Below are 24,768 nucleotides of genomic sequence, written 5' to 3'. Positions count from 1 at the left end.
CAGGAACTAGCATCCCCATCACCAGTCAGTATTCACAAAAAGCAAAATAAACTATTTACTGGGGGACAAGAAGCATGTCCCATTTAGTCTAGGCTGCTTAAATGACACACAAAGATAGCCACCAATATCTAAAGTAACCGGTGGGAATCTTACATATGCACCCTGGAAGACAAAGAAAAGCATCTGAGGCCTTATGTTATTAAAAAAGGGGAATGAAAGTTTAATATAAAACAATTATTTTCTCTTAAATCAACATATTCAACTGGGACATGAAGCAAACTGGTGTTAAACAGCTTAAGTTTTTGTTTCTTACCTCCTCAGGTACTATGATTAAAGGGTATTTGTCCTCCGATAAGAAGTTAAAAATAACCCACACTTTAAATGCATCTTCATCACTAATCAGCAAAGGACTTTTAGAGAGGTTCTTTTTAGCACAGAGAGTCCAGCACATCCTGTTGAATTCAACTTTGTCAAAGTTTCCCTGAACCTAAAATGAAGAAATTGAACAACAACAAAAGAAATTAATACAAACGACACAGAATAACTGACAAAGTTTAACAGGCATACAAAAAAGTCATGCAAAAAGCACTGACAAAATTCTAGTTTGCAAGAAACATCAAGGCCCAAAAAAGATCACTGTAGAAGCCTGGTCTGACTTCCTGTATGGGGTCAGCTAAGGAATTTCTACATCCAAGCTCCAATTTCTGGTCTAGTTAATAACAGCCTGACTTCATGTGAAGGAGGCTATACTGCATTCTGTGTTTCCTCTAGCGTATTAGGTTTTGCTTCCAAACTGCCTTCATAACTGCCTTAAGTTTCCAAATGCCCTTCTATTGCACTGAGTTACTGAGATTTTATACAGCAAATCTGGAAACCAATATAGCCAAAACTACATGTGGATATGCTAAAAGGCATATTGCAACAATAGCTGGGAAAGACCTTTAATATGTTTTTCCACTTCATGTGACTCAAATGTAGCTCTTATAGGATATTTATAAACATATAAACATTTTTTCCTCAAATGCTGATCTACTTAGAATCTTTTCTTTTTCTCACTTACAAATATTCACCTTGATAAAAAAAAAATCTCTTTTTTGTTATTCTTTATCAAACTTAGCAACTGTAAACATACCCATCTGTGAATTATTTACATACATGAAAGCTTTCACTTTCTTCATTTTCTTTTTAAACTGTCATTTATGTTTGAGACATATCTCCCTACGATATCAATGCTCCTTCTTTGCCAACATGTAACTGATAAGGGCATGCTCTGCACTGTAATGGAAGTCCCTTGAGATTTTGGAAAACATGTCTAAATAACAGATTCTTCTACTTCTTGTGGTAAATGTTCAGTGACGTTTTCTCACAAGGGGCCAAACCATGCATCAGTGTGCAGATGCTCCAAGGACACCACTGCAAACTGTATGATCTCCTATCCAGTCTGGTAGGAGGTTAAACATAGCAGAGGGCGAGCCACAGTGGCTAACTCAAAGACAGTCTAAGGAAGAGGATGAAATTATGTGGGTGGAGGAAAATAGAAAAAAAGAAGAAGACAGAAGTAAACAGAAAGCCAACCCTATTCTAAGCAGTACTTTACAGTACAGTTTACAGGACTAAAAGTGAGACATGAAAGAAAGACACAGATTTTGCATGCTTGCAGAGCAGGCCACCAAGTGATGGTGCAAGAGGCCAGCTACTCTGCTCTGAAGAAGGTGGAAGCTGTAAGAGCTACAGCTGCTGTAGTCACAAGCTCAGCATACCAGATGTTTGTACAAGAAACATGGGTCTTAAATAAAGCACCAGATAAGCAAATGAATTCCCTTCGGAACAAGGGCTAGAAGCCATGTTTCCTTCTCCTTCCTTCAACCTGTCAGCACGTCTTCCCTTGGCCCCTCTTGCCTTTGGTTTTTCCTATCTGTCCTCCCCACCCTGCCCAATGAAGCTTAACTTCTTTTCTAAAACAGCTTCACCCACTCAGATGATGAGCAGTTCCACCGTGAAACGTCCTAGTGGTTAAGCTACTCCCAAGGAACATGCCGATGGGGTGCAAAATCTCCTTTCCTCCAGCCACCATTTGGCAAGTGTTCTAAGCTATATAAATACTGTGGGTTGCTCCATGACCTGCTGATGTTTTAAAGCACGGTAGCAATCAATGATCAAAGGGACACAGATAAAGAAAGGCACAGGTCTTGGCCAGGTAAAGGAAAGTGCATGATTTTTGCTCAAACAGCAAAGCCAGGCTGTACTTCAGAAGCTCATGTCAAAATCCAGGTCACCTATAGTACGGTACTGCCACCAGGATTAGGCAGCAGCCACACATAAGGTTTCAGGACCATTCTGCCACAGGGGACTACATTGCACAGTGACAGGGGTCTCACTTTAGACATTTCTTTTTCCAGAATCCAAACTTGCTTCCGAAATGGACTTCGTGGGGCCCATGTGACATCCAGAGCAGAGACACTCTTTAGGAATTATTCAGGAACAATAATCAGATAAGCACCAAAGACTCAGCTCTTCAAAATAACTCTGATTCACATCTCTGGTTCTTTTTCTTAAGGATCAGACTGGCTGTTAAATAAAGGACATAATCACAAGATTGTTGTTCCAGAGACATTTGAAATCAGGGACGGAACTAAACATTTCTATTAAATGAAAAAAAATTTTCCTATGCAAGTCCATGTAGTAGTGCCAACTATTCCTGGTACCTTCCTTCTACAAGTACATTTGTATGGGGTGGGAGGGCAAGGAAGGTGAAAATCCTGCAACTAAACCCAAATTGCTTTAGAGCTAACTCCATACCACAGACATCTTGGCTGTGCTATTTTAGCTTCCTTGATGGGCAACACTCGACTACATAGTAGCTACGTAATAATTGCTCTGAATAAATAAATTCTCTGGATTTATGACAGATTATTTCTAAGCATAGGTTCAGAAATTAAAAATATTTGTTCCATTTCTAAGTTATACTGGAACTTGTGTGCAAAAGTACTTCCAATTTAGTTAAGAAAGTATTAAAAGTAGAAAATTTTCAAACCATCATCAATATTTCACCAAATAACTCTAAAATATAAGAAAACACAGAAAATATTTGGTTTAATATTTTAAGTGACCCAATCAGCTCCAAAAATATAACAAGCATTGGTAGTGTAAGTAACATTCACTAAATTGTTTGGAAGACAAAATAATTTGAAGTTTAGAATGATGGCCTCCCCCCATTTGTCTCTTTCCTGCTATAAGTAAGGCATATTGTAAAATACCACCATCTCACCACCACTGAAATATTTTCAATTTATATTAAACAACATACATTATAAATAATGGAACATGCTAAAATATGGTTATGAAACCAAGTAAAACAAGTTATGAAGACAGTCAAGGCCAGGTTGGACAGAGCCTTGGGTGAGATGGTTTAGTGTGAGGTGTCCCTGTCCATGGCAGGGGGGGGGTGGAACTAGGTCCTTTCAACCCTAACTATTCTATGATATTAGTAAGTCACAGCTCCCTCCCTGAAGGGGACACTTACAGAACAAGAGCAGATTTAGTTTCAAATGCAAGAAAATTCTGGATACACCTACCTGCTAAGCAATAAGCAGCACCATACTAGAAATCACCTATTAGGCAATACTAATTAATCAAACTATTTATTCAAACTCCCTATTTGGATAAAGGAAATTAGTTGCAACCAGTTTGCCTCATTACACTATTGACTTGTGCCTCTCCTCATGATTCCTTGGTTCTATATAAAGAGGCTTTATTGCAGGGTAACACAGGTAAGCCAACACTAAAAAAATTTTAAAAAGCTGTAACTGTTGTATTTAAAAGTACAACAGTTCTTACAAAAGGTTACAAAGTCCTCAATAAAGTTCTATGTTACAGCTACATATCCGTTTTAAAAGAAATCTAAGGATTAATTCTTTAAATATTTTACTAAATTTTTGAAGCAAGTTATCTTCAGATTAAAAACAAAAAAACAGAAGAAAAAAAACAAACACACTCTCTTGACCAGACTGCTCTTGCTCAAACCAATTAATTCACTAGAAAATGTATGACTGGAAAATGAGAGAACTTGCTCTGTATTTGGGGGTATGAAGCACCAGTCCTTCTTTAGTAGCCTTCCTTACTAGCATAAATTAATAGCATTTGTTGTGCAGTCACCACATCCAAAAGAACAGATTATGCCCTGGGCAAACGATAATAAAAAGGGGTTTCTTGTTTGCTTTTTTTACTTGTTTTCTTTAAACAAAGGAGACATACTATGAACCAGTGACTTCATTCCACTGTATCTTGTCTTTTGGCACTGATATAAAGTCATCTCTAAAAGATGTCACAATCAAGATTTTTCTAACGAATTCTAACGAATTTCACCCATTTTTAAACAGTACATATCTAAACTGTTTACAAGTTTTTAGTCAGGATTAAATAACATGAAGTTACAGATAATCCTGTTCCTTAACATTTTCATCTTTTAAAATGAACTAACGGTATGGGTGTATCAGACAGCTATGGGCAGCCAGATCAGTGGATGACTAAAACAACACAAGAAACTACAGGCAGTCATGCTCTTTCCTTTCCCGAGAAAGCAGGGTAGCTTGACCTTTGTTTCTAAGGTGGCGTAAGAAGGTGCTCCAGAGTATCTAAACAGTCTGAATTCACACCAACTTGCTTACACAGCAGGGTCTTTCATTTTCAAATTAAGGTGTAATTCAAATGCAATTGCTCCTTATTTCTAGAAACACCCTTTAACAATAAAGCATGTTTATACTTGAAAAAGCTTTCCTTCTATTTTCTGGTTTTGGGGGTTTTTCGGTTGTGGTGGGGTTTTGGGGGGTTTGTGTTTTTGGTGGTTTTTTTTCTTAGTGTTTGCTACTGCCTACAAACAGTATCAACAAAACCACTGTGGTTCAGACTTTGTAATCCTTTGGTCAAAATAAAGTAACCCTCTTTTCCAAAAATTCATACCCGAACTGCTTGGTCTCCACTGAATCTTATAGGATCTCAGACAGCCAACAAGAAGTGGAAATTAGATAAACTTCTTAGGGACAAAGCAAGATTCTTCAGTATCAAACAACCAAGATGCTAAAAGGGTATCTTTACATGTATTAACGGCCCACAACTCCCACACATAAAACTGGACACAGCTAGTGGGTATGAGAGACATACAGACTAAAGAGCCAGAGGAGCTGGTAAGTCTTAGCTAAATACAAGAAGCTTCTACTGTTTCCAGGTTACCAGACTGCATTATATGTATCATATTTTCATAGAATCATAAAATGTTCTGAAGTGGAAGGGACCAACCCCTCTGCCAGAGGCAGAGACACCTTCCACTAGACCAGCTTGCTCAAAGCCCCGTCCAACCTGGCCTTGAACACTGCCAGGGATGGGGCACCCACAGCTTCTCAGGGCAACCTGTTCCAGTGCCTCACTACTCTCATAGTGACTAATTGACTAATTTTTTCCTTGTATCTAATATAAATCTACCCTTTTTCAGCTTAAAGCCACTCCCTCTTGTCCTATCCCTCATGCCCTTGTAAAAAGGCCCTCTCCAGCCTTCAGTACTGGAAGCTGCTCTAAGGTTTCCCCAGAGCCTTCTCTTCTCCAGGCTGAACATGCCCAGCTCTCTCAGCCTGTCTTCACAGGAAAAGTGCTCCACCCTCTGATCATCTTCATGGACCTCCTCTGGACTCACTCCAGCAGGTCCTCATTCTTCTTATGTTGGGGGCTCCAAACCTGGATGCAGTTCTCCAGGTGGGGTCTCACAAGAGTGGAGTAGAGGGGGACAATCACCTCCCTTGACCAGCTGGTCACACTTCTAATAGATTGGCTTTCTGAGCTGCAAGAACACACTGCCAGGTCACACTGAACTTTTTGCCAACCAGCACCCCAAGTTGTTATTCTCAGGGCTCTTTGCAATCCAGTTTCTTCCCAGCCTGTATTTGTGCTTGGGACTGCCCTGGCCCAGGTGCAGGACCTTGCACTTAGCTTTGTTGAACTTCATAAGGTTGGCATCAGCCAACCTCACAAGTGTGTCAAGGTCCCTCTGGATGGCATTCCTTCCCTCCAGCATACAACCAAATCACACAGCTTGGTGTCATCGGCAAACTTGCTGAGGGCGCACTCAAACGCACTCTCCATGTCACCGCCAAAGATGTTGAACAGGATCAGTCTCAACACCAACCACTGAGGAACACCACTCATCACTTGTCTCCACTTGGACATCGAGCCATCGACTGCAGCTCTCTGAGTGTGGTTCACTACTTCCACCAGTATTAAATGTAGATCAAAGAAGCAGCAAAAAACAGCAAACAGGGCTAAGGAGTTTCCATAATCCGCAATTGCTGCATTGGACTTTTCAGCAGCATGAAAGTTCAGGACTTCTTAGCATTATAAAAGAAAGTAAATATGTATCTCTGCAGCCACAATATCAAAGTTTGAAAGTTTCTGGGGTAGGCCACCAAGTTTACAAGAAACCAGTGGTATTGAAGCTGGTATGTTTGCACTATTATGCAGGCTGGTTTTTACCAACTAGATCATTACCTCAAAGGAAGCTGTTGAAGATAAGGGTTTTTTTTAACTGTCAGTCCCAGTGACTAGCTATCATAGAATAAGATGGAGAGGCAGAGGAAACTGCTGGATTTCCAGAGCATCCCACAAAACAAGGCACAACAGAGAGCTGACAGTGGGTGACATAGGGAGTGTCACCCACTGTAATTAATTGAACGGATTTATTTATTAAATTACTTTCTGAATAACTAAAGATATTTTTGTCCTTTCTGTTTGCAAAGGACTTTATAACAATATTCTGCTATAGGCATAGTATAAGGTGGGGCAATCTATAACTCCAACATACTTCCAAATAAATTCAATTTGAGGTAGTTTATTAAGATTAACATGGTTCTGCATGAACATACCTTAGACAATGACCAGATGTAACATGAAACAGAAACCAAGGAAAGGAAAAAGAGAGAACAGTATGCCCTTCCATTTTAAGGCATAGGCTCTCCAAAGTACCCACCCACCACACAGCCACACTCAACCACCAGTGCCTTCACACCAGCATGCTTAGCAGAAGTCTACTGTAAAGACAGTAACATAAAACCTGATAAAAGAAAAAACAAAGCACAAGAATTCAGAACTTACCTTTTCCAAGATGAATTTGTTTAGATAAGGCATGTAACCCTGATTGGAAACTGGTCCTTCATCATCATCCCTAAAGTGCTCTTCCAAGGCCACTGGATCATGGGGAACATTTAACACTGTGCACAAGTTGTGAGAAAGGACCTAAGGACAGAAAAGAAATCCATTACAATGCTGTTGGCATGAACCATGCTGTGTTGGCCCCAGAGTGGGCCTGTCTTTTGCAAAACCATGTGCAAAGCCACACACTCATGTCAGCACAAGTTGTAGATTTGTGTCAAAAAGCAAAACACAACTAAAAAAGTTGACTCCAAGGACTCAATGGCTTGAAACAGTTGTGCGTTTATAGAAGTAATGCAATCACAGATAGGTCCATTCCTACAGAAGGGCAAACACAGCTACAGAAGCTACCAGTTGTCCATATATACTTATGCATGGAAAACAAAGAGAGGCATGCAGAAATGCCAAATATTTACAGAGTGAAATTAGAGAGCTACAGAATACAACCACAAACACCTAGCCTTTGAATTTATTTACTATCTAGTGAAAACGAGTAACAAATAGAACAACTCAATATGTACATTTAGTTTACAAAGAAATGACCACTCAAAGCATTAACTGTGAGTTCTCTCATCTGCTTCTCAACATTCACCCCATTTCAGTTGGCAAAGTACGTTATAGGAAGGGGAAGGGCTTGATGTGCTTCTCGAATTTTTATTTTAAAAAGGTATTTGCATAAATTATGTCAAGAGCTTAACACCCACAAGCACTCATGTCTGTTCTTGAGAAATGACCTTCAAGAGGCTACACACTTGATTAGTTTTGAGGAAGCACTGAATTATTGAAAACTAACTGGTAGCAAACACATCTCAACTTCTTCAATTCAGGCCAAGTTTTGCATGTACAGACTAACACCTTGGTACCAAAAACAGGAAGGCAGAGCCTGGGTACCAGCATCTCCCATTTCACCAGCACTTTCCCATCCCTTTCATGTTCACACTATCTCATGTCAAGTCAGCCCTGTAACATGCTGACCATTGAGTCTTAAACACGCAGTCACTCAGGAGCTGTCTCCTCTTTGCAGGATACAGAGTGAAGCCTCTGAAGATCATGTACTGACTACAGAAACTGGGTTAAGGATTTAGCCTCACATGCCCAGGAATGGTCTGCATTGAAAAAAAATGTAATTAAGAACCAAAGGCAAAAAATACAGCAAAAGCAAAATCAGGCAGAAGTAAAACAAGCTGTATTTTAGGAGGATGAAACAAGGAGATGGCTGGTGTTTCCTCCAACAAATGACACAACAAGAGGTAACGGCCTCAAGCTGTACCAGGGGAGGTTTAGATTAGATATTAGGAAAAATTTCTTCACCAAAAGGGTCGTCAAGCATTGGAACAGGCTGCCCAGGGAGACAGTGGAGTCACCATCCCTGAAGGTATTTAAATACATAGACGTGGCACTTCAGGACATGGTTTAGTGGTGGACTGGCAGTGCTGGGGTAATGGTTGGACTTGATGATTTTAAAGATCTTCTCCAACATAGTTGATTCTGTGGTACTATGATTTTGAAAAGGCACACTGCTTATGGTATTTGTTTGCTTTAAATCAACAACTAGACTGGACAAACTGCAACTGAATTTTTTTACTTTTTCACTGTGCAGCATAAAATAATAATTAAAAAAAAATAGACCCAAATGATGCATAAAGAAAGCAGTAAAAAAATGTGAAGAAAATTTACACATGGATTCTTTAGGCAAGAAGACCTAAAGTGGTAGAGATGAGGTAGCTGAAAAACAAGAATTGAAAGTCTGAAGTTGTCAAAGCCTAGGAAATCAAACCTCAGCCACACACTTAAAATGTCTGGGCTGCCACCCCCTCCATCGTGATGTATATTTACTTTACATATGATGTATGACAAAGAGGCATGTAGAATCTAAGTGCTGGTTAGCATAAAATCCTACACAGCCCAAGATGCAAGTTCAATGGAGAATTCCTTCCTACATACCTCCAAAGTTACATTTTATTTTAGAAAAGCACACATTTCCATGAGTAATAATTACGTTCATTGCCATATGCTACCATTAGGCCACTGGAGCTAACAAGGTGCAGAAGTTTAAAAGCAGAAAATAGCATTAGTCATACTACAACAAAAGCTGTATTTCCCAAAGTAGCAAAATAGTATTCAGAAGTTACCACATTCCACGCTACCCTCCATCAACAGTGTATTTTCTTTCAATCTATCCTTATCTTTAACCACTGCATTAAATCAAGTATTTGAGACCATGTGATTTACATATAGAGTGAGGAAAACATACTATCACGCGTGTTTCCCCTTCTATTTAAGGCTTCTGTTGTTATTTATAGGAGACCGAGGGATTCTTGAATTTCTGAGAGACGGATGAACTCAGTTTTCCAACCAGACTGCAGTTGCTAAAACTAAAAAAAAATAAAAATATTCAGCTAATAAAAATATTCCAAAAGCATAACTGATTTATGCTTATTACTCAAGTAACTTAAAAGCCCCAATAAAACACTTTCTGATTGTTTCCTTCCTACATGTTTCTCTTCTCCCTTCTTCAGCATTCTTGCCATGTTGGGCTGCCAGAAACCTAGGTGGTTTCCACATCAAGCATCCAATTTACCAGGAACGAATTCCACTTTCAGTCATTTTCTAAGATCTGCCTTATCTGAGATCTCTCCTGTGCCCAGTGCTCTCTTTTCATAACTCAGGAAATTCCTCGGAGCCTGCCAAAGCCTGCCATTCTCTAAAACGGCCAAGTGCCAGCTGAATTCTTCAGTTGCCAGCTGAGCCTGACACATTCTGCACTGAGGTCTCATTTGGTTTTGTTCTCTCAAAGCACATTATCTGGACCATAGCATACCCTAGTTTAATGATCAATTTAAAAAAAAAAAAAAATCTAGCTGAATACTAGGTTAACTGGGGTATGAAAAATTGCCTTGCCTTGCAGAAGCTCTGTAGACCATGAGAAAGTTTTGCAGCAGTAAGAATTATTCCCCTCATGCCCACAGGGTTGCTAGGCAGCTTTTTCTGTCAGCACTTATTATGCTCAGGATGCCACGTTTAACAATTTACCTTCATGCCAGAGTCAACTCCTACCTCAGCTCAGAGACTCCTCTCTGTGCTACAACAAATGGGTACAGCAGCGGTCCCCAGACTGCAGTCCACGAGACAGCACAAGCAGTCTGCAAAGGGTTCACAAAACAAGTGCTCTCTGGGCACAATTCTTTCATTTTCAACGAGAAACTCTGTAAGAAAGATACCTAGTGGTGCCCATAGAATACTGAAGGTGTTCTGCACCCAATCTAAATAATCAGAGGAAACAAGCAAGTTGAACACCAAAGGTCATTACAGACTATGGATTTGCTTTATTTATGGCCAGTCCCCTGTTGCTGTAACTGGAGTGCAGACCTCCAGCCCACCTATACTCTGCCACAGCAGCTCCCCTCTGAGCTACCACTTTCCAAAACTGATCTTCCAAAACTTTAAGCACATGTGGAATTGTTACCATCTGATTATTTCCATTTAACCTTGTCCACAAAAGTGATCTGTGTTTCTAAAGGGAAAAGGAAGACCTGCTAGACTACTTACTGCTCAGCAACAAAAATTTGGCCCAGATGACAGGCAGGAGCATTAACAGGGCAGATTAATCCTAGAGCGGCTATTGTCAGTTTCTTCAGCACTTTTTCTTTTCCATCTTTCAGGGGGGTCTCCCCCCTCCCCCATCTCTTTTTCAGGTTTTAAAATGTTGGCATCACATATCCCAACAGCTCCATTAACTGGTTTTGTGTGAATTCATTCCAAGACATTCTTGGCTCATCTCTCCCTGACATCCATGTCAGCAGCTAGCCAGCCAAAATAAGGCTACTCAAGTAGCCTTTTCCTTTTTTGACCAGTGTGAAACTAGCATCATATATGTCACTTGTGACTGGCACAAAGTCTTTTCAACCAAGGTGCATCTTAAGTATACAGTTTCTTGCATCACAGCATCTCCAAGGTACAGCTTCCTTATCCACTCAGGTAGCAATCTGGAGTCTCATTCAACATTAGAGTCTCCTTATTTAACAGGGTTAAGTGCATCAATCTCTCTGCCAGTTGGATGTGTATTCAAGCCTGGCATCCACGAGCTCTGGTTCCTGATACTAATGCCTTTTGCTCACATCACAGTTCTGTTCCTTCATTTGCTCCCTTGTCCTTTGGGCACTCACAGACCCTTTGTCACCATTTTTGACAACCACTTGCCTTCGTTATCAGCACACTCCCCCTCTGGCCCCCAGTCACACACTGGTGCCAGCCTGCATCTGTCCATTTACCAAGGGAATTGCCTTGCAGTTCCCAGTCCTTAAGAAGAGCTCCTGGTAAACTTGCTCTATCTACCGTGTCTTCCTTCTACATCTTCCTTGAAACCAATTGACAAAATCTCAAGGACAAAGGCTAAACAGGCTGCTGATCCACTGGCAGCTGCTCCTCTCAAACACAGCATCATGGACCCATCATTCCCTAACATCCCGTTTGGTCTGCCTCTCTCTTTTGGAAGAGGGGCACCCCTCCCCTCACACCTTATAGACACAATTCCTCATGGCTACCCTAATACAAACACTTCTGAGCCCTGTTAATAATGTTGGAGTACAACTCCCTCATGTGAGTCATAATGACTAATTTCCTACCATCCTTCAACATTGTACAAAGTCAATTGTCCAGCTAGGGTCCTGCCTACTCATGACAGGCTCTCAACCCTTCCAGTGCTTTGCTACATTGTTCAAGGTCTTCCTCTCCATTTGGACCGTCCCTCATGCCCCTGATTACACCATTCTTCCTCTTCCCACTGGCCACTGACTTCCCATAGTAAAAAGTCAAAGCAAAGATAAGCGGTGTAATAATCCTGTAACAACCCAGATGTAATTCCAGACTGGTATAAATTTTCTAAGCCTAGCTAGTAACTTTGGCCCTCATATTATGGGCCCAAATGAGACTGTTTTCACGAGGTGCTCACCCATCCCCATTCTGCAAATACCACGCCAGGAATCCAAGACTTTGAAAATCCAGCCCACTGTAGCACACAAAACAAAAACAAGAAGAGTCAAATAACACCACTGCCTAAGCAGAGACAAGTCATAAAGCAATGTAAGGAAGAGAGAATGTAAAAGCTAATTGGTATGTATTCTTTCCAAGATCCAATCATACACACCTACTACAAGGGGTTTTGCTGGCTGTTAAACATAATTACATTTAAAACCACAGTGTTTCAAGATCCACATGAAAAGCAGATTTAATGTTGGCACACTACAGGAATTTTTAAAATAAGACAACTTTAAAACTGCAGATTGCAAGAAAGATTAAACTGGATTTAAATACAAGAAAACAAGTATTTGCATGTAGCTTGTGCTCAAACCACATCAGCAGCTATCACTGCATACACAGAACTTACACTTTATCCTTCCTATATCAGTGTTTGAAAGTACTGAAACACACTGACAAAATTATTGTGTCCATATTTAAAGGTGTATTTAAGAATATGCAAATGTTTCAACTAATACAAAAAAAAGGGTACGCTCTGCAGCCAGCATAACAGTAGAACTTCTGAAGATCACTGATTAAAGGAAAATAAAATCAGAGCATACTGGAAGAAGATAATATTTGAAATTGCACAGAGGACTGATTTTAACTGTCTCCTCTCAGCAGCTTAGACCATATACAAAAAACATACAAATAGATAAAAGACAACTGAGGAAATCCTTACTATTCTAAGCAAGTCCTAGTTTTTCCTCCAAGGGTGTGCTGTTTCTCCAGACTACAAAATAGACTCAATTCACTCACCATCCCTTTGCTCTAGATACATTAAAAACAAATGTGTCATGCAAACCCTTCACAGTAGGATCTAAGCTACATAACATTTATTTTTCTCATAGTAGTTAATGAAGATGATGTATTTTCATGGAAGGCTCAAAGATCACTTCTAGGTAGAGGAACTAGAAATCACTTTCTTTAACAACCAACATGTTACACTTAGGACCTTCTGTTCAACATGATGGCAATATGTTATACTGGATTATACAACTCAAAGCTCCATTATGTTTTCGCATTGAGGAAGGAAGAGTTCAACAGGTTACAACACTGCATGCCGTTATCAGAAAACAAAGTTTTTTACCATCTTTTTAATAACAGGAGTTTCACTAATTAATAAACATATTTTTCTAATGCCACAGATCTCTACTAACCTCTTTATCTCCAAGCTCCATCTCTCCTTTTTACAAGGGTGCTATAACTTCCTCATGGTAATGTGGATGAGAAATACTTTATCGAGAAATACTTTCTCAATACAACATAGGCCTGCATCAATCAGATAGGAAGTTCTGTTTTGATGTCCTGTCTACCCTTTTTGCTCCATCCATGTGGTGCTAATGCCATAACACGCGCCTTTTCTCCCCAGCAGGACTATCATTTTAACATCACATTCATCATTTGCCACAAAAAAATCTATGGAAGAGTACTCTCTAGCTCTCTGTATTTCCTGAAACCTAAGTCTTGATGGCCATAGGAGAAAGCAGCAGCCTCAATTCAGACTTGTTTCTGCATTCCATATCCTCCACTTGACACTTCCCTTGGGAGTCATTATATCATAGACAGAACTGCACAGACCCAAAGAGGCCCGCTTTTTCTTCATCCCTTCTCTCTCATGGACAGACAGAATGAGACATCAAAACTGTTTAGGAAGATGTTTGACAGGTAATGAGGGGAAAAATTTAATTTCCCCTTTCCTTTTTTTTTTTTCATTTTTTTTAACCTTTTTTAAACACACAGCATTGGAGCCATGCTGCTCTAGTAAGACAACACAGCATGACAAGACAGGTAACTGCAGTTCAGTTTGGAAATAAAACTGCTGCTATAACCCACCTAGGTCAGTCAACGATCTTAAGGAACCAATGACACCTCCACAAGAGCAACTGTGCTTGCCAATGCTCCACCACAGCATCCTGGCTGCTTCTTTAGCCATTTAATTCACCTTAGGACATGTATGACCCAACAGCTTCTCCCCAGCCAGCACGACAACACATGCTGCCAACACATGTTGCCAACACATCTTCCGGTTGAACAGACTGAGCACATAAGGTGTGGTAGTGTGACAGGAAAACGGGATTCCTTTAAAAAGCAGAACAATAAAAACACCACTCTGCAACCTATTTCAGCTAGTCCTGCAACACTGCAATGTAAGTACTTGCTTTCATTGTGCTACCTGTAGAAGACGGGACCTGCACACATTTTCAGCTTGAGCTCACAGTCATGTCCGGCCTGTTGCCTGACTCTTGTCCCACAGTCACTTCTGGACGAGTTAGGCAGTATCTCATGGCCCGATTGCCCAGGGCGAAAAAAAGGAGAAGAGGAAGAGGCTGCTTGCAGCATGCTGTGGACACTTATTACATAGTAATGCTGAAAACAAAGTCCATTAGCTACCGACCACACATGTAAACACCACCTGCAGCAAAGCCACTCTTGCTCGTGGAGTTGATCCCACCAAGGGTGCAAACTTCAGCTAACTGCTGCAGCTGACACAACTCCAGCGCTCCGTACAAGGACCCCCAGTCTTGTATGTCAACAGGTGGTGTGTTCTTATTCAAAATCTTTATTTAGCCAGATTTCTGCTATTATTTCCAGGCCAAGATGGTCCCATAAAGCAAGGCCAAGATGGGATTAGATTCAGCGAGCTGCCTGAGAGCTCTTTTAAGAGCACAAACATTACTTCAGCATATAAGATGGAAGAAAGAATGGAACAGTTGGAGCCTCTTGACTAATTCTCCTGTTTATATCCAAATAAGAGAGCACTGTGAAACCGCTCTCTCCCCTTGGCAAGCTATGAATTTCACTTGGATGCAGCCAACCCCTATAGATGGGACCTTGTGGCTACCCGTCAAAAGATTTTGGCCAGAAAGGGTACCAAGGACACGCGATTGAAAGCAGACCAGAAGAACAACAAGGGTTTGTGCATGCATTGACATCTTGGGAAGATGAAGCACTTGCCTGGGCAGAATGAAAATAAGCCTCCTCAGGCATGAGGAAGGGCCCAGGCAAACTTCCTCTGGGATGGAGGCATTCAGGAGCCACAGCAGCTGGCAATACCATGTGATGAATGACAGCCTCAATGGAGCAAGTATCACCTAGGGCACCCAAGTGGGTTTTTAAACTGGAGGCTGCAACCCATTGTCCAGCTCCAAATGTCACCACCTCAGGCAGGCCCCTGGCCCAGCACCCGCATGTCCACTGTGGAGGCAGCTGGTGGCGACAGCACAGGCCCATGTCATGGCCCCTCACACCCACACCAGGCCCCGGCCCCACATCGTGTCCCCTGAGCTCACCACCCCTCTCCCCCCATCGTCCCACTTGCCTTAAGCTGGGACTTGGAGACCTTCCCGCTGTGATCGAGGTCGAGGGCGGTGAAGGCGTGCCAGATGGACTTCAGCAGCTCCTCCTTGAGGCCCACCATGGCCGGCCCGCGGCAGCTACTGCCACCGCCACCGCCGCCGCGACCTCGCTCCCTCCGCCGCTCCCGCTCTGCCTTCGCCTCGGCCAGCCCCGCCGCCGCCGCGCCCGCCCCGGGGGCGGGTGCCCGGCCCCGCAGGCACCGCCCCGGGACAGCTCGCGTCCCGCCTCGGAGGCCAGGGCTGAGGCACCGCCTCCGGCGCCCAGGAGAGCGGGAGCTCTGCGAGGGAGGTCCGAGCGGCTGCCGTTGAGGTACCTGCCACAGCAGCGCCGGCTCCGCGCCTCCTGAGAGGCAGTGGGTGACTGCTGCCCGCGGCTGTTCGCACGGGAGACACCGCCTCACGTCCACAGGAGGATCTTCAGAACGAAAATAGAACACTGCAAGTGGCATACTTCTGGCAGGTACACAAGATAATTGTTTTGCACCAGGTGGTGCTGGTTCGTTACGATCCCAGTAAGAAAGGCACTCAGACTTTCAAGTATCACATAAAATACCAGTTATTTGAGCTAAGACTAAAATAGAGAGGACAGTAGAGATAATCTTACATTTCTTCAGATGCTGGGAAGCCTCAGCAGCATCAACCACATCTCTGATCAAGGTGCAGCATGTCACACAGGCCCTGCACAAGGTAAAGTTCCACCATTTTGGTCATTTAAGCTAATACAGAGTTTTCTTACAAGAAAACAACTCTATACATTGTTTCTAGTACCAAACAGAAAGGATGTTCACATGTCGACCTCTTGCTGTATTTTCAGGTAATGAGGGCTGTAATCACAGGCACAGAGCAGGAGCTGCCTGCAGGCCCCTCTGGTACAATCAACCACATCTATTTACCGAATAGCCGTGGGGCACACACAGTCCCAGGTGGGCCTGGAGGCCAGGCTGGACTGCCAGTGCAGTATAGCACAAGGTTGAGTAGGCACAGCTTGATTTAGATGGATCACTAATCCTCAGTGTACAGTGGTCATCTGAACAGGACCGCTACAGATAAGCACATAGCCAAGTCCACTGTAGGAAGTACTTTCACTTCTCATATGTGGTAATACATAAAATGAGTTTTCTGTATGTGGGAAATTGGAGACTAGAATCATCCACAGATTTCCAGTAATTTTTGGTCTTCTTTAGCTTACAGCAAGCAACAAAAATGTGCTAGCAATGCAGAGACATCATAGTCTCTCAGTATCACAGTGACTTATTCATTGGGCATATCCTTGCAGCCTTTCCCCCTCATTTTTATTAATCTTTTTCCTCCAGAGTTTATTCAGGACTTTGGAATCCACAATTACTTATACTCTTTCCTCAGGATGGGTGCTGAGAGCTATATAATTAACAAAAAGAGTTAATTTGATTAAATTTCTTAATAAACCTGATCTGCTAACATTATAGCTGTTAGTATTACCAGAAAAATCTGTTATTGTGAAATAGATATCTTACCACTTGCAGCTAAGGCATTTCTCCAATTTGACCACAGCTATTCCACTTAAGGAGGAAGGAGATGACTTCTGTATATATGCAGATAACCTAGCAAACCTATTCTATTTGGTAGCCAAGCAACCACAAGGTCACCAGTAAATAAAGAACACCCCTATATTAAAGTACATTAAAATACAGTTAGGTTCTGGGGAATGTTGCTGAGGAAAAAGCAATTCATAGAGTCACACATGAATCTCCTCATGGCAGGGACAATTTCTGTTTTGAACAGACTTCAGTGATTTTTGGCAGCGCATTTTTATAAAAACAATAGAGTAAAAAAACGAAACTAAACCAAAATGCCCCACAAAATGATTGAAAAAACAATCCTATGTGCTTCTCTTCATTTTGCCTTCATTCTTTTTGCTGGCTTCTGTTATTCCAGATTTAAATGACATGCTGAAATCCTTTACCAGAACAGGACTTCTTTTCCACTAAGAATATAAGGTTCAATAGGTTAACAGTCAATGCTTGAAATGTTTCATTAACATGAGTAGTTTATATAATCCTCTGCCACTCCAGCTTTTAGTAGGGTAGTCAAAAGGATACTTGGAAGTTATGCATAAAACTAGTACAATGTATAGGATTGAGCTGAGCAAAACCAATTAAACTGAAGTTCACAATGTATAGGATTGAGCTGAGCAAAACCAGTTAAAACTGAAGTTCATAGGCAGGCAAACTTGCTGTTGAACAAAACCTTTGTTTTTCTTACTTACCCAAAATAGCTTTAACAAAGATACAGGACTGACTGCATCCACACCCAAAGCGTGAGTTATTTTAAGCAGCTCATCTGTTTTAATATACTAGTCTAGATCTTTGCTTATCAAAGACTTTACTCTTTCTAAAGCTTTGAAGATAAGATTGATATATAATCCATAGAACATTAACTAACAGTGATCACATTAACCATTAAGTCTTTGATATCACTACATAAACTCCAAATGGTTTGCATGGTACAAAAGTAAGTTCTGGTGCAACTTAACGTACTTCTGCTTTTCTTGAAAGTTGTCCAAGATCTCAGCAACTTTATTTAAATCTGTGCTTATTCTAATCTTGTTTGCTTGCCACAGTCAAAACCGCAACTGAAGAGTGGCGAGGACATCAGGGAGGGAAGACTGGCTCACAGCCCCATAGAGTGACTCACAGTTTCAGGAAGAATCTTTAGACCCTGCTGAGGATCAGCCTTAAGACGTCAGTCACTTCCCCTCCTCCCTGCAGAAGCTTAATTACTCCTTGTTAACCAAATAATAAGTATTTGTCAGGGAGGTTTGAACAGAGGAAAGATTACGCATGTGAACTGTTACTAATTTTGTGTTATGCCTGAGTCAGTTAAACTGTCATCAAGGAAAGAATTCAGACACATCAGCAACTCGCTGTTTTCTGCTTACTGTTAGCCCAGAGAAAACGTTCCTGAACTGTGGAATAACCAGTCTCCAAAGGAAAATTTAATTGAAGCAAACAGAAACTGAAGATCATTAAGCCAAGTTTGTGTTAAACTGTGTTTTCAGTATCTTCCATTTAGCAGCAATGTTTCAGTAGAAAACAAAATTAAAGCAAATGCCAGTGTTCATTATCAGCATTATAGTTTGTGAACAGAGCACTCCAACCGTACATATCAAAAAAGCACTGCAGGACAGTAAGTGCATTTGACATTATACTGTAGCCCAGTCCTCACACCATTTGAGGACTTTGGTTTTTCATTATTTTAAAATACTTTAACAAGTTTTATCTCTGTCCTTACACACATGCCTCAGTCTCACTAGAACTATGTAGAAACTGAGCATGAAAATGATCTTAGGTGAAACAGGAAGTAGCATTAGATGCTGAATCAGAATGGCAGCTCAGTCCCTCCTACAAAAAAAAAAAGAAGTTGATTTTCTATCCACTTCTAAGACTTCTAGAGAATCTTCAAAGCAATTTCAGCAAAGCACTCCTGCTTTACTATAGTTTTCTGCTATTTATACACACATGCACAACACATACATTTCTATTCAAACTTGAAAAAAACAACGAAGAGGTAAATTACAGAGCATTAACTTACCTTTCTGGTCCTCCCTGATAACACACATCTTACTCTTCACTTGCAGCTGATAAAGTATTTCTCATCAAGCTACAGAACTAATCATAGAACAGTATACCACAGATATCTTACTTGCAGAAAGAAAGAGGAAATTGAATCCCAGGTGTGTACTGCAGTAACTATCTGGGGATGGAAATTGGAGAAAGAAATAGTGTCGTGGTTTAACCCCAACCAGACAGCTTTCACTCACTCCCCCTCCCCTTCTTGCCCTACCCCTACTAAACCAGCCTCCCAGCACCTCTCTGCGATGACAAAAAAATGGAAAGTAACAGCAGTTCTTATGTCCATTAGCCCACTTATCTGGCAGTAACCCTAGGGATGCATAGACCACTGAATAGAATTAGGCCAGTTATTCTGCTTTCATCTTGAGTGAAACAGAAATCAGTTTAAGCCAGCATGATTATTCAGATGTCATGCTAAGTGTGGATGGTGAATATTAGAAAGGAGTGAAATGACTGACAAAAGGAAGACCTTCAAAACCAAACCTTCAGATTTTTCAAGGCTTTCCAGAATCTCAGATGATTTTTAAGCGTGCACAATCTCAGATCTCTGAGCATGTGTTAAACAGTAATAAATTGCTTCCTGTTTAAATAGGTACAGTAATATTCTCTCCTCAGGGCACCTCCCTTTCCTCTACCCCAATCCCATTATACTTTGGGAAGATAGCATCTTCTTCCAATTCCAACTGTTTAAATAGAAGCAGGACTTTAATTTCCTGTGTGCTATCCTACCCACCACTGCTTCTTCCTGCTTTCTCTGCAGAACCTATGCATCAGCTCAACAGCCTGCAACCAGGGGAGCCTGCAGCTCGCTCTCAGGTGTTCTCCATTGCTCACTGAAAGAAGGTAAAGTTAAGGCAGGGAACAGCCCTGCTTTTGACTGTTACTGACCATCGCTTTAGTCCAGAGTCCTCAAGCACAGCTGTATCAGTGATATTAACAGGTAGCACACATACAGAGATTCATGAATTGTTCACACGTTATATACCAATTCACATATGGTGAAATCATGAGAATGTCTTTTCTAAGCCTACCAAACTGAGGGGATGGGTGTGGATGAAAAAACAAAGTCAACACTTACCTGAGCTATTTCTGGAAAGAATGCTCAATCACTACTGCAGAACAAGATCATGGTTTCTAACCAGGGTCTAGCGTTATACTAGCACACAAGTACTCTAAAGACAAAAATGTAGTGTACAGTTGATCATTTTGTCCAGCAGGTGTTGCTGGAGACTACAAAACACATAAAACACAACGTCAAGCTGATCAGCTGTTGGGAAGGGGTCAAGCCTCCCCCTGATCCCTCCCTCCAACAAATTCAACAAGGGTTGAGTGTGTAAGTATACTTCTATTAATGACGTTTCAAAGTTATAGTCTACAGTAATGCAATCCATGAAATTGCTGCCTCATCCCTGGCAGCGTTCAAGGCCAGATTGGATGGGACTTTGAGCAACCTGGTCTAGTGGAAGGTGTCCCTGCCTGTGGCAGGTGGTTGGAACTGGATGAGCTTTAAGGTCATTTCCAACCCAAATCATTCTGTGATTCTATGAATTTGAAATCCTGTTTTCAAATATACAAGCAGTGCCTACCTCCATTTCTAGGTGGAAGTAAAGCTTATCTATAACTTCATAAAAAAGCCAAGTAGTCACTATGTTTTTCAGGTTCTACATCTTATTAATTCAGATCTATCCCAACTCAAAATATGTTATTAGGCCTGTAGTCATCAACAGCTTGTATCCATGGGTAGGTGAGGGAGCAGGAAATCAGTGTGCGGATAGGACACTTGGAAATGAAAAAAAAGCAAGCAACCAATCAAACCAACCCTAAAACAACCCACCACAAGATCAAACAAACAAACAAACAAACAAACAAAACAACACCCAAACCCACAGCCAAAAACAAAACCCAAAAACCAACCCCTGCCCACAAACCCAGAAGCACACACACAAAAGCCCCCAAACCCAAACCAAACAAAGATTACCTTAGTAATTCTAGCTGGTTAAACTGCATGAATTTGTGGCAAAAATTGCTGGGAGTTTGATATGTAACCTATGAAAGTAGAACAGCAATTTCTAGTTTGCTACAGTTTCCAACAGGAAGGTGCTAACTTCTCTTTACAGACATACTTTTTGTCCATCCATTGGTCTTCGTGGCTACAATGGATCAGTAGTATGCACATCACAGTGGTGGTTTCTGGAAAAAAATATTATCTAAGTAAATCCAATTGTGTTTCAACAGTAATGGCACAAACTCAATTTGATATAATATTTGAACCACCATGTGTGCCTCAAAATATATAAAAAAATATTAAAACAGCATTTATGATTCAATTATAATGGTTTAGCCTGCAAAGCAAAGAAAAACTAAGGGCCATCAATACTTCTACAGGTAGTCCATGGAAAGGTTTGACTGACAAGACTAATTACCCAGTAAGTGAGTCAATCCTTGGTACTTGAAATTCACATCAAGTTGGATAGGTCAATGCTTTTGTTTGCTTTTTTGTTTCCAACAGGAACTAGTTTTGTACAGTCAAATGGAAGACAATTAATCCACAAATAGTTTAGATGGAACAATTTCAGGATACTCTTTGAAAACCAGCATTAAGTGGTGTCCTGTCTCTACAGGAAACTTAATTCTGCAAAAACTTTCGTCTACCACAACACCCACTCTTTGGGCAGAAGATGAAGCAAGACTAAGCAAGACTAGACAGGTAGTGTTGTCCAGTAACCTATCGTTAGCAAATGGATTACAGACACCGCATCTATATGCAAAGACAGAAAACAAACAAGCAGACAAATATCTGAAGGAGGTGGGGATATGAAATGACTGCTTTCAGTTACTTTTAGGGTCTCTTTTTATGTAGTTACTCAGGAAAGGAGGTACTCTGATCAAAAAAGTTGATGTACTTTTCTATCTCTGTATTAGAAAGTTAAGCTAGATGAATTCACGAGAAAAATGGTTAACCATTTAACTCATTTAGCTTCTTAAATTGATATGAAGCTTTCTTCTTAAAGTGCTAAAGCTTACCTTGTTACACCATGCTTGGCAGAATTCCTTCAAATGGCATCTGACTTTCTACATTTTGTGACAGCTAGTAGCTTCTTCCACCTGAAAAGGTGGCTTGCTTAACTATGTACAACTTTTCCCAAATGTTGTTTTTGCAGGAAATTCGTAAGATAGCAAAATTACTGTGAGATTGTTTCTATTAAAAATGAAAACCCCTTCAATGTCAGTAAAAATAAATACTACTTTTCACTCAGCAAGCATCTGAATCATGAATCACTGGATGCTGGGCATATTCATGGGAAGCATTAATGCACATGTTCCAAATTCGCCTCTTCCCACTGGCCACTGTAGGGCCAGAATTCTCAGCCTCCCCATTGTCCTCAAGAAATCCTATAAAAATCTGAGATAAAATGTCACCCTTGTTACTGCTCCTATAAACTATTTAAAACTCCTGCAGCTCCTTTTTAAACACTTAGCACGCAGGAGAAAGAACATCCAAAGACACTTCAATTACATGGTTTTGGTTGGGCATCCCTTCTATGGCAGATACAAAACACAGGACCAGCAATAGAAGAGAACCACAGAATCATTTATGTTGGAAAAGATCTTTAAGATTGAGCGCAACAGTTAACATAACACTGCCAAGTCAACCACTAAACCATGTCCCCAAGTGCCTATGTATCTTTTAAATGCCTCCAGGGATGTTGACTCAACCACTTCCCTGGGCAGCCTGTTCCAATGCCTGACAACTCTTCCAGTGAAGAAATTTTGCCTGATATCCCATCTAAACCTCCCTGGAGCAACCTGAGGTCATTTCCTCTTGTCCTGTCACTTGCTTACTTGGGAGAAGAGACTAACGCCCACATCACCACAACCTCCTTTCAAGTAGTTGCAGAGAGTGATAAGGTGTCCTTTGAGCTGCCTACTCTCCAGACTAAATACCCCCAGTTCCTTCAGCTGTTCCTCATCAGACTTGTTCTCCAGACCCTTCACCAGCTTTGTTGCCCTTTTCTGGACCCGCTGCAGTCCCTCAATGTCTCTTTTTTAGTGAGGGGCTCAAAACTGAACACAGCCTCACCAGTGCTGAGTTGGTACAAGGGAACAATCCTTTCCTTAGAACTGCTGGTCATGCTATCTCTGATACAAGCCAGGATGCTATTTGACCTTCTTGGCTACCTAGGCACAGAAGCTGGCTCGTATTCAGCCAGATGTCAACCAACACCCCAGGTCCTTTCTCTCTGAGCAGCTTTCAGTGCTGCAAGGGGTTGTTGTGACCCAAGTGCAGAACCTGGCACTGAGCCTTGTTGAACCTCATACAGTTGGTCTCGGTCCATCAGTCAAGCCTGTTCAGGTCCCTGTGGAGAGCCTCGCTAACCCTCAAGCATACAAATATTCCTGCCCAACTTGGTGTCCTCTGCAAACCTACTGAGGCTGCACTCAATCACCTCATCCAGATCACTGATAGGTACCAAACAGAACTAACCCCAATCCTGAGCCCTGGGGACCACTTGTGACCGGCTGCCAACTGCATTTAACTCCATTCACCACCACTTTTTTGGCTTGGTCATCCACCCATCTTTTTATTCAGCAAAGAGAACGCCTCTACAAGCTTACATTTGTTTGGTTGTTTGGTTGTTGTGGTTGTGGGTGGGTTTTTGGTTGTGTTTTTTGGGGGGGTTTTTTGTTGTTGTGTGTGTTGGTGTTTTGGTTTTTGTGTGTTTGAACAAAACAATGAGAGATATTTTAAGTTCTCTCACAAACAAGATAGGACTATCTTACAAAGTAAAAACTTAAAGGTATTTCAGTCTATCAGCTTTTACTGATAAGAAGTGCATATCCAGAGAATATTATTCAAATTAATTACCTAAACCAAGCCTCTGAATTAGTCATATGAACAGCACTTACAAAAAAATTCTAAGCAGCTTTCATTTGCTGACTGCAAAATGGAACTGTGACCACCCATTCAATTCACAGCTTGTCTGATAGTCACCTGCACCACTTTAATACACGTAAAAGCTTCCCCAACAGACTAATCTGTTACGCCTTTATTGTATCTTTCTGTATTTATATAGCTTTACTGTATCTCTCATTTTCATGAGGGACAAAAGACATGCGTATTTTATGCCCACGCCACAGAACATGCAGTCACTGTGTTCCCTAGACTATTCCTATTTCTCCCACTGTTCTCTTCCCAACTTCTAAATTAAGTTGAATTTATTCAACTTCTCATCCTCAGCAATTCATGAATTTTCCTCCTTACTTCAGACCAGGTCTTTCGTCAGGGTTTCATCTAGTCCTCCCATCTTCACAGTCATGGGTTCCACCTGAAATCTTCCAACGGCTTAATCTTTCCAACATGTAATATCATTTCTGAAGCTGTAGAGACACACTGCTAGATACTAATGCAGACTGGTGCTTCCCTCCTATAACAACTATCAGAAAGTATGCCATCTTCCACTATCACTAGAGGGAGCCACAAGCATTACACAGGAGCAGGAAGCAGATTTAATCAGGTCTTGCCATAGTATATTCCTAACTCAGTGTATTTCCACAACTATAGGGCTAAATAAGCGTAAACGACAACA

At 41.2% G+C, this 24,768-nt stretch overlaps 1 protein-coding gene across 1 annotated transcript in view; it reads right to left on the bottom strand.

The window, feature by feature from the left end:
• SWAP70 (switching B cell complex subunit SWAP70) overlaps positions 1-15,686 on the bottom strand; it is a 47,249-nt gene extending 31,563 nt beyond the window's left edge. Inside the window, exons 1-3 of the mRNA XM_061380466.1 lie at positions 15,533-15,686; positions 7,138-7,278; positions 314-487 (exon numbers count right to left, since the gene is read on the bottom strand). Of these exons, the coding sequence (XP_061236450.1) occupies positions 314-487; positions 7,138-7,278; positions 15,533-15,631 (414 nt within the window). The 5' untranslated portion in view covers positions 15,632-15,686. The remainder of the gene's footprint in view (positions 1-313; positions 488-7,137; positions 7,279-15,532) is intronic.
• Between the last annotated feature and the right edge of the window lie 9,082 nt (positions 15,687-24,768).

This window comes from Neopsephotus bourkii, unplaced genomic scaffold, assembly GCF_033783945.1.
Source record: "Neopsephotus bourkii isolate Nb327-2 ecotype Australia unplaced genomic scaffold, CSIRO-AGI_Nbou_v1 NB_1792, whole genome shotgun sequence".
Lineage (NCBI taxonomy): Eukaryota > Metazoa > Chordata > Aves > Psittaciformes > Psittacidae > Neopsephotus > Neopsephotus bourkii.
Note: the sequence above shows the minus strand (reverse complement) of the source record. Positions and strands in the feature narration are given on the sequence as shown.